This window comes from Sinocyclocheilus rhinocerous, unplaced genomic scaffold, assembly GCF_001515625.1.
Source record: "Sinocyclocheilus rhinocerous isolate Xijiao unplaced genomic scaffold, SAMN03320098_v1.1 scaffold993, whole genome shotgun sequence".
Classification (NCBI taxonomy): Eukaryota; Metazoa; Chordata; class Actinopteri; order Cypriniformes; family Cyprinidae; genus Sinocyclocheilus; species Sinocyclocheilus rhinocerous.
Genome location: NW_015639771.1, coordinates 2,264,242 through 2,274,943, shown reverse-complemented (window position 1 = coordinate 2,274,943; position 10,702 = coordinate 2,264,242). Strand labels below are relative to the sequence as shown.

The following is a 10,702-nucleotide window of genomic DNA, read 5'->3' as shown; positions in this document are numbered from 1 at the left end:
TTTTCCGCAATATTTTGAATGAACAACGTAGCAGCGCTGCATCTAGTGGGTTCAACTGGATAGGCTAACAAAAGCATTCAAATGCAATCAATGACACATACATCGTCATCGCATCTCGTGCGTCACTGATAAGGCTGCCTGACGGCTGACGCAGACCTTAAATTCGAATGCAACGTTTTTGCATTCGAATGTGGATTTTTTTTTTTTTTATTCAACGAATATTCGAAATTCGAATTTTTTTTTGACAGCCCTACATGTAATTACATTTATCTGAAGCATAGGTGTAGTAAAGGATCAAGCTGGATTTAGGGGCAAATGATTTATTTTTAAGGTCAAACCTGCTGAATGCCCAGGCACAGGTAGTAGATGCTATCGGGTTCATAAGGCTCGCCGTTCGGCCTGCGGACCTCCTCGATGAAACGGCACAGACCGTAACTGAGATCCGCAGAAGTGCACTGCAACACATCCTCCTTCATAGTCATGGAGCCTCCTGAATAAAACACAGTGGGAGAAGAAAAAGTTGCTAAGACACATGGTGGGTCAGCGCAATGTCACACACAAACTGTGACGGTGACCTTTACTAACGACACACGCTGCGTGAGTCATGAAGCAGTCGGAGAGGTAGCGACTCCATGTTCTGACCCATATGTGTGAACTTACGGGACTGCTGCTCCTGTTCGCTCGGTCCTGTTTTCATTCTCACCCAGCTGGCCCAGGCTTCGACTCCGTACATTTGGTTGAGCTTTGAGCTGGAGGCACTGAGCCAAACACCACCCGACGTATCGGTGCCAGATCGCTTACGACCCTGAACGAGACACAAAAACACCCTTTTTATTACTAGACAATCTTTTTGAAAGTGAACTTATTAAGATTAATGGAGTACACAATATCTGAAAATATGCCGTTTCGTGGCTTTTTGAGATAGTAAAAGAATAAGTCTTAGTGCTAAAATGACAAAAAAAAAAAAAATATATATATATATATATATATAAATGTTTAAAAACGTTATTAAAAAGTAATAAAAAATACAAAATTACTAAAACTTGAATGAAAACGTAAAAATAAAAGCTAATTTAAAACATTAACAGATACTATATTTTTAAAATAGAGGCAGATAAATTACATTGTAGATAAAAATGATAGCTGACTAGGCCATAGAAAACGTAACATTCTCGATTTTCAACCGGCTCGCAGTTAATCGTTACATCCCTAATTATTATATTATATTCTAACGATTATAGTAATATTAGGGCTGCACAATTAATCTAATTTCTAATCGCCATTACAATTATGGATGCCACAATTACGTAATCGTAAAAAGCGGCAATTAATCGTTCAAAGTCCACTTATGTTATTCTACATGCTTAAAGGAACACTCATTTCTTGGAAAATTAGCCTATTTTCAAAAATAGTGGAGTGTTCCTTTAAGATGTTTTTTTCTTTCTACATGTTATCTTAAGGGTCTTTCCATTGTTTTAGTTTTAGTATAACATTATAATACCATTCATATTTTTACTTTTTTATAATTTAAAGAAGAAACATTTAATGTAAATTGTGATAATGGTAATTACAATTTCAAGGGAATAATCGACAATTATGATTTTTGTCATAATCGTGCAGCCCTAAGTAATATTATTAATTAATATTGTTTTAGTGTGCATCTTGTTATTAGGCTGATTAGGAAGCTTGAAGCTCGTCTACAAGCAAGAGAACAAAAACTCAAATCAACTCCAATCAATATTTCATGTCTATTTATTTACTTAATTGGTAAGTAGTTGTGTAATAATCAGGGTACATGCACAGTGAACCAGTAATTAGTGAAAAATAAACCATTTCAGGTTAATACAATGACCCCTAATTACTGTACATTTCACTTTCTCATTTATTCAAAAAAAAAAAGAAAAAGAAAAAAAAAGAAACACATTTTTCCCCCATCAAAGGCAGCAAGTATTTCACTGGCAAAAATGTGAATGCTACAATGATAATATAAGTAATAATATAATTATAATGATGATAATATAAACAAAGGCAATACATCCTCTCAAGAAATAATAAATATATCAATAAACAAATACATCAAATGTATTGGAATGAATGAAGCCAAAGAAAGATAATGCCTCAAGACTAAGTGACACTAAGTAAAAACAAACGATAACATTCAATTCTAGTAAAGCAGGCGCAGACACTTCAGACCGTAAAAAAAAAAACAAAAAAAAAACATTTTGACAGATGCCGACACATTCATCTCCTTTTATGGCGCCTCTCTTCAACTGCTGCAGCCTCCATGGCAAACACTCCTCCATCATCATCTCCTTCTGTCCCCATCCGGCCTGCATTCAGTATCATTGTATTTGGCTGCGTGGTGTTATGTACAAAGTTCTTGGTATCTTTCAGTGTTCTTTTCTAAACAGCCTCTGCTTCACACTTTAAACAAGCTAGATTTGCCAGGTTCCCTCCGGAGGGAAACAAACCTTCCAAATGCCATCTGACAGCATCACACTTCTCACTGCACCCTTTTCTTTTCTTTCCTGTCAGGATAAAAATGTTCCTGAAGATTTCTGGTGGCAGTTCTGAGATCTCTATCAACTCCTCTCTAGCGATACTGACACTTCAGATTTACAACTTTTGAACCACATTTTCCATAACATTTTCTGAAAATACCCTTTTCAAGAGTCCTCCTAGAGATCATCAAATCTTCGAATTCGGGGATTGGATGTGATGTATCAAATCTTTCACATTTCAATTTCGTCTCTGCTAATTTCTACTTGTGGGGTACCAAGTCCAAGAAATGATCATTTTAAAAAAATGACCAAGTCTTCATAGATTAAGCTAAGCTCACACAGAAATTGGAGCCGGTATTGTCAGCTTTGAAAAAGGAGGAGTTTTATTTCTAGTAAAGCTCTGTAATGAGCGACGGTCTGTTGGGGATGATGGGACTATGACATCTACATGTGTAATTTCAGCACATGACACATCTGAATAAGAAGTGTTAAAAGGAATGGATCACCCTAAAAGGAATGGATCATCATCTGAAAGAAATCGTACAGGTTAAGAATTACATGAAGGAGAAAATGTCATTTCTGACAGAATTGTAATTTTTTTTTGGTGAACTATCAGTTTAATGAAGACTTTCATTTAACTTCATTTTTTTCATAGCACATCCAAAACCAGGGCTGAATTTATATTTTTCTTAGAGCTTTTCGATTCATTTTTCAGCCAATATGGCATGAACAATACTGCTTATTTCCAGGGATAACAGTGACATTATTTATTAAATTAAATATTTTATTGAATTCATCTAGACAGATGTACACAGATTCCTCTGACTGATTTCATGTTTATTAAATAGTCCACAAATTAGCCCAATTTTCAACAACAGCAATTCCACTTGTTCATCTCCTTGTGAACTTGAATAGTTTATAGCACAATGCATTGTATAACCAAAGGTACATATCTCTATATAACTTTCCACAACTTCTCTATGTACAACAAAAACTCTATAAAAGAACAGCAAAACAGCCTTGTGATTTGCCATTGACAAATGGAAAACATCAATACCTATTATCTGTCATGCCTAAATCATTTTTAAAATGACCAGTCAAAATTGTAAACTACCAATATAACACAATGCAAGAAATAATACAAATGTTTTGGAGCAAGTAACAGTCTTTGACAACAGATTCAGCCAAATGATCTTAAATGTTAAAAATCTTTTTTTTTTCTTTTTTTTTTTTAACTAAGCTTTCGAGAAAGAAATAGTCTCTCTGAAGCCAGTGTGCTCCTAAATATATATTGATCAACTTCTAAACCACACACTTTCAGAACCATTATGATAATCAATTCAAGTAAAAAACAAGACATTTAAGACTTTTAACCTTTCACTTGGCAGACTTCCTAATTGGACAAGAGATTTTGGAAACATTTCATACATCTAAAAGTTGGGAAACAACACACTTCAACAGACTTCACACTTCAACCTTCCAAACTGTGAAAAGACTCTTCTCCATTCTCTGACGTTCTGTCGCTCGTGACAAATGTCTCCTCAAAAAGCCAGGAATCTGATTCTGTCAGATTACATACCCTTTTTCTGGGAGGGTGGCCGTCTCTGCCCCTCTTACGTCTCTTCAGCGTCAATACCAGTCTGTTCTCTTTAGCTGACCCAGGGTCATCTGTTGCTGTGAAATGACATAACGCGTGTTATAATTTTGAGAGATCTTACACATTACAAAAGCACAAAATCTGTTAAAATAGTGTTTTAACGCAAGAGATCAAAAATAAGTAATGTCATTGAATCACGTATTAGTAGCATTCCAGAAATATCACATCAAGAATGAAATATTACCCACATTTGTTTAAACATGAATAAAAAAGGGCATCAGAACATGCGATAAATTAAGGCCTAAGGTCCTTGCACACGGAGTCCGATATTTTCGTATGCGTTTTTTTTTTTCATGTTCGTCATCCTAAAAATTCGTCATGCACAGAAACCTTGCACACCGAGTCCGATGCTTATTAAATCGTTGCGAAAAAATTCACAAAACAATACAAAATGGAGTCTTCAAGCAGCTGAGGATGATTTTGTTGTCCTCGCTCTTCTTAAAAAGAGAAAAAGAAAGAGGGAATATTGGGTCCACCCAATCCTGAGATAGCGTAGAGAGGAAGGAGTGTTCCACCTCCTTATTAAGGGGCTGCAGGATTATCCCGAGCGATTCCAACTTTACTTTAAGATGTCAGACCTATTTTTATGCGCATTTTGGAATATCGCATTAAAAAAAAAACGCTGGATGGAAACGCCAAGATGCGCATAAATTCTAAAAATGCGCATTAAAAAAACGTATGCGCACATTTGAGTAGGATAAACTTTTTATCCGATAAGAAAAAATGCGCATAAACTACGATGGAAACACATTTACCGAATAAATTCATCCATGCACATCGAAAACGTCATGTGACTTTGCGCTATGCGACGGGATAACTTGACTAGCAGCGGACCGATCTCGTTCACAGCATCTATATGTTGTTATGGTCATTCTGAAATGCCTGAGCAAAGTCTGTCGTCAAAGTATTTCTGTATAATTGTCTTACACTGCATTCACAAACAGCAGCATCCGCCTCCGAAAGCAATGACTGCATTGTGTTTCGTCTGCTCGCTCTGAGGCGCAAGTAATTTATCATATGTGACCCTGGACCACAAAACCAGTCATAAGGGTCAATTTTTCGAAATTGAGATTTATATATCATCTGAAAGTCGAATAAATAAGCTTTCCATTGATGTATGGTTTGTTCTCTGACAATATTTGACCGAGATACAACTATTTGAAAATCTGGACTCTGAGGGCGCAAAAAAATCTAAATATTGAGAAAATCGCCTTTAAAGTTATCCAAATGAAGTTCTTAGCAATGCATATTACTAATCAAAAATTAAGTTTTAATATATTTACAGTAGGAAATTTACAAAATATCTTCATGGAACATGATCTTTACTTAATATCCTAATGATTTTTGGCATAAAAGAAAAATCAATAATTTTGACCCATACAATGTATTTTTGGCTATTGCTACAAATATACCCCAGCGACTTAAGACTGGTTTTGTGGTCCAGGGTCACATATATGAAAAATGTTATATTCAGTGGCTTCTTCCTAGTTTACTTAAGTGATATTTAGTGCCAGTTTACCAAGAAGTGATGATTTTGTTCTCTTTGCTTTATTTGCAAATGTTTTATGCGATACTCCAGCTTTGCGTTTAATTCGAATCTTTGGATGGAAACATAGCTAGTGGCTCAGTTTGATGCTTTGCTAGCGACACTGGAACCACATATTAAAAAGACGACCACCAATTTCTATGAACTCAGTGTACAAGGACCTTTACAGTGCTCACGTAAAGACGAAGTGGATCAACTTGTCAGACACCATTCTGGATTTTGGCGTTCGCTTGTACGGTGGCTCTGAATTGTCAAAAAAAACCTCTCAAAACACAGAAAATCGAACACGATCCAAATTTTTTTTTTTAAGATGGACGAACGTTTCAGAGGCAGTGTGTAAACGTGATTGACAGAACGTGAGGTTGTATTTCTTTTTTAAAGTGCGAAAATTTTGGACAAAAATTTCGGACTCAGTGTGCAATGACCTTAAGTCCATAAAGTGCTGGAAAAATGAAGAAAATTGTTTTTTTTTTTAAAGTTAGCACCAAGTTAAGTCAATGTGTTTCGAGAAAAATTTACAAAAAACACAAAGATGTTGCATGTTTAAAGGCACAATATGTAAGATTTTTATATATTTGTGTTATATATTTTGCTGACTTGTGTACTTACATTATCCCAAATGATCGGCTGTGGGGATGAAGACGACAACTCCCATGATTCCACACTCAGTCACGGCGTCATCAAACTACGCCTTTGTCTCTTTGTTTATTTTGAATACGCGCCCTCCAGCAGCGAAAATTACATATTGTGCCTTTAACTAAAGAAAAAAATAATTGAGATTAATTGCAACTAAATATTTGAATCAATGAACACATTTCTTAAATCTTAACTTACAGCGAGGAAAATCGTTTTCCAGATCTGGCTGCTCTGATGACAAAGATGTGGTCGGAGCAGCTACAGGCTCCTCTAGTTCCTTCGATGGCACCAGTGGCTTCACGCTGGTTCCAGGATCCTCAGCATCTGCCCAGCTGAAGGGTGTTGATCTGGCCTCTGACTCCAGATCACCACTGTAAGTGCTGCCCTGGTCTGAGCAAGACAATAAGTGCAATACAATCAAATACTGAAGTACTTAAGGAGTTTATTTGGATAGGAATGTCTGGATAAGCAAAAGGTCCAATAGAAATAAAATGTTTATGTACCGTGTGATGCAGGCTTGTCTTTTCCCTTCTCCACTTCGTCGTCTTCTACTGAGCTCTGAGCAGGCAGGCTACATTTCGTGTCTTTCTGTTCGGCAGCTTCTTGAGATCCAGGGATGACCATGGGAACAGGCACCTGGGTGGTAACAGTACAAAATGATTCAAGATGAGCTTTAAACTATAGCACAGAATAATTTTAGATAAGATGACATACCGGTAGAGGTAGGCCCAGTGGAAATGGTGTGTACTGGGTATAAAGATGCATTGGCACTGGGATGTAGACTGGCACTGGAATGGGCACCGGCACTGGCACCAGCTTCACCGTCTCTCCGTTTTCATCAATCACTGAGGACGGAGAAAGTGTAAATGCAATATTTCATTAAAACATATTTTGTACGGCATATGATTGTATGGCATAATGACTTCTGGCAGGCGTGATAGTAAAAGTGAGGAAGGCCAACCTGTTTCATACAAATTTGGAGGTATTGGGGGCTCAGGCTGACACTGGACGCCTTGCTCTTCAGTAATAGGTCTGCACATGAGAGCTTTGTTCTTCAACATTCTCCGATATGGAATACCAGCCACTGCAGCATCGGTTTGTGTGCTGGCCTATTAGAAAAATAATTACATTTAAAGGACTGAAAATTCACATTTAGGCAAAAAGTGAAATTTTTTATGAAAACCAAAATTTCAGTAGCCAATAGCAATACCTAAACTTAATCAAAAGTGAAAATATCAAACACCTTTATTTGTTTTATTTGAATTTTGTTTTATTTATTCTGTAAGTGTAAAAACTTTTTCTACTTTAAAGGTTACTTTAACCTTTATTTCAGTAACCTTTGATAAATGCATCTTTACATTCACAACCATTCAAAAGTGTGGGGAGTTTCTAGTTTCGAATATTTAATCAAAAATACACTGATATCATTAACAATTCAAAATAACAGTTTTCTATTTTAAAATATACTAAATTGTAAATTACTCCTGTGATGGCAAAGCTGAATTTTCAGCAACCATTACTCCAGTCTTCAGTGTCACGTGATCCTTCTATATGCTGATTTGCTGCTCAAGTAACATTTATTATGAAAGTAGATTTCCTCCTTCAAAAATGTGAAAAGTGCATTGAGTGTCGAGAAAAGTGCCTTATAAATGTAACAAATTAATTAAAACAGTTGTGCTGCTTAATATTGTTGATATTGATACATTTTGTAACATTAGAAATATCTTTACATTTAAAATTAAATGCATCCTTGCCAGTGTTGGGCAAGTTACTCTGAAAATGTAATCAAATTGACTGATTACTGATTACTCCTTTTAAAAGTAATCACGTTACTGTTCTGATTACTTTTGAAATAATAATTAGTTACATTATTAGTTACGTTACGTTTTTCTCCATTAAATTTATGAAATCCCAGCATACACGCTCCCGATAAATATTTGTTATTAAAGCATCAACATTCACAGAACACTGCTATTTTTAACTAAAGCAAGCGGCTGCTGCGTGCATGGTTTGGCATGACAGAATGCCAGCAAAGAGCGCTGCATTTATAATCTCTAAAAGACATCTCAGTTCATCGCAATCTCACAAATCTCTGTTATAACACAATAAATATATGCATAATGAATCTTTCATAATGTCTACAATTCGTGTGTTATAATGAGAGGATTCATGAGCACGCAAATTTCAGCACTGCATTGCTCAACGCTGCAAACATGTGTTCTAGCCTAAATAGAAACTCTGCATACGCTTGCACCTGTTAAGCGTTTATATTTTATATTAGTTCATGTTGCTTTTGTGCAATAGATGAATAACAATTTATTTGTTTTAGATATTTTATGTTTAGATATTTCTATTTTGCGGGAGTCCCATGAATCATTTTATTCTCCCGCACACACACACACGAGTGTCTACTCGCTCATCTTGTCCCGTGCCACACTCGGTTGCGTCGGGTCTCGCGGGAGCAGGTCTCTAATCCACTGGCACTGGACTCGACAGTGCGTGTGCTACATCCTTTTTACAATCTCTAGATTATAAAACACTGCATTCTGTCAGCAATGTAACGCGGCAGTAACGTATAGAGACTTTGGCTTGTAACTATACTCTAATTACTATTTTGAAAATTATAACGTGTTAAATTACTCCGTTACTAAAAAAGTAATCAAATTACAGTAATGCGTTACTGCCCAACACTGATCCTTGCTGAAAAGTAAAAAACAAAACTTTTGAACAGTAGCGTGTACTTTATACAACCCTTTGTAACACAAAGTATGTGTGCATTAGTACTTACTTCACCCATGTTTTTTGAGCTGGCATTTGAGGTAGGTAGAGCTCCTGCAAAGAAAATTAATATAATTAAAACAAATGAAAAGATTTTGCAGTTTGATTCCATTTGAAGACACATCAAAGAAAAACATGACAGCTGAATACCTGTGAGAGCAGTATTTCCAGGTAATGTGGAGGCCAGAGACACCACACCACCAATTACAGGCATGTCTTTCGACAGAGATAATGGAGCTTGGACTGTAGTGGTGTTAGACATAGTACCTTCAATCATGAAGCAACAAGAGTGAGTCCTTCTCATAATAAAATCAGTTTTTGATAATTACATTTTACAGTAGGAACACTGCACTGCAGGTCTTTATCAAAAGGTTTCACTTTGCTAAATTAATAAATGTGTTAAACAATGTCAACTGGTAGCTCTACTATACGGTTTTACATATAGAACTACATGGTGACGTACCGTTGCTTGCTGGCTGATGAGGGGCAATGCACTTTGAACAGAACTGCAGCAAACAGGACAGGTTACAGAAGTGTCTTGTTGTTCCATCCCAGACGAGGCTTTCCTTTAGTGAGCCCTGATTCTTACAGCCATGACACTTGGCCATCTGATATAAATTCATGCAGAAATGAAGCAAAAATGAGAAACAATTAAAAATGGCTATAAAGAATTCAACAGTGTATATATTGCATACAAAAGCAAACACTGACGATCAGTTCGCAATATAATTTAACCCCAACCAAAGAGATGATTGTAAGGCTTTCTTGAAGAAATAAAGAATAGCTACAGCTAAAAGCTCAAAAAAAAAAAAAATTATCTCTAACCTCATAAAAGAGCACTGTGTAGAGAGACATGCACTCCTCTTTGCAAAACTCCTCAAGTTTGCCCCCAAAGAAGTTCTGAATGGTTTTGTGGGTCATGTTTTGACAGTAGGCACAAACCCTGCATTGACCTCCATGTCGTTTGGCAAGGTCATGTTTAAAAAGCAGTTTACAACCTATAAAAGAAGAAAGAATTCATGAAAGGCAAGTAAATGTATGTGGGAGAGCGGCATAAACACCAACCATTATTTAGAAAAGTCCTCGACTTGTTTTTCTTCAAGATTTTACATTATATATCAATTGGCCACTCTAAACATGAACTCAACTGTTTACTCGAAGCAAGTAAATGAAAGTGTAGAATGAAAAGAAATGTAATAATACTAATACGAACTGCATAAGCACAATAATAAGCAAAACAATAAAGATCACTTGAGCTAGTTTAAGAACTACAGCACCATGCACATGACATGAAAAAATATATACATGTATATCGTGGCCACGAATTAAGAATTCGTTCCCACAACTTGTTAATTCATGATTTACGAATTAATTCCCTCATTTTTGTTCAATTATGGCCACAATTTACAAATTCTTTCCCACACTGTAGTAAAATGTTGCCACAAATTACCAGTGCATTCCCTCGTTTTGACTGAACTAAAATGAGGGAGCAAATTAGGAAATTGTGGCCACGATTTACAAAAACGAGGGAACAAGCAAGTAAATTAAGGAAGGAACCAGTTCTTAATTTGTGGCCATGATATA

General features: G+C 36.1%; 1 protein-coding gene across 1 annotated transcript in view; it reads right to left on the bottom strand.

Annotated features, from left to right (window-relative positions):
* LOC107751770 (zinc finger MYM-type protein 4-like) overlaps positions 1-10,702 on the bottom strand; it is a 33,033-nt gene that overhangs the window by 4,920 nt on the left and 17,411 nt on the right. Inside the window, exons 15-25 of the mRNA XM_016567535.1 lie at positions 9,944-10,116; positions 9,582-9,726; positions 9,269-9,385; positions 9,129-9,172; positions 7,302-7,449; positions 7,055-7,185; positions 6,844-6,976; positions 6,539-6,730; positions 4,081-4,175; positions 661-805; positions 339-490 (exon numbers count right to left, since the gene is read on the bottom strand). Coding sequence (XP_016423021.1) covers positions 339-490; positions 661-805; positions 4,081-4,175; positions 6,539-6,730; positions 6,844-6,976; positions 7,055-7,185; positions 7,302-7,449; positions 9,129-9,172; positions 9,269-9,385; positions 9,582-9,726; positions 9,944-10,116 — 1,475 coding nt within the window. The remainder of the gene's footprint in view (positions 1-338; positions 491-660; positions 806-4,080; positions 4,176-6,538; positions 6,731-6,843; positions 6,977-7,054; positions 7,186-7,301; positions 7,450-9,128; positions 9,173-9,268; positions 9,386-9,581; positions 9,727-9,943; positions 10,117-10,702) is intronic.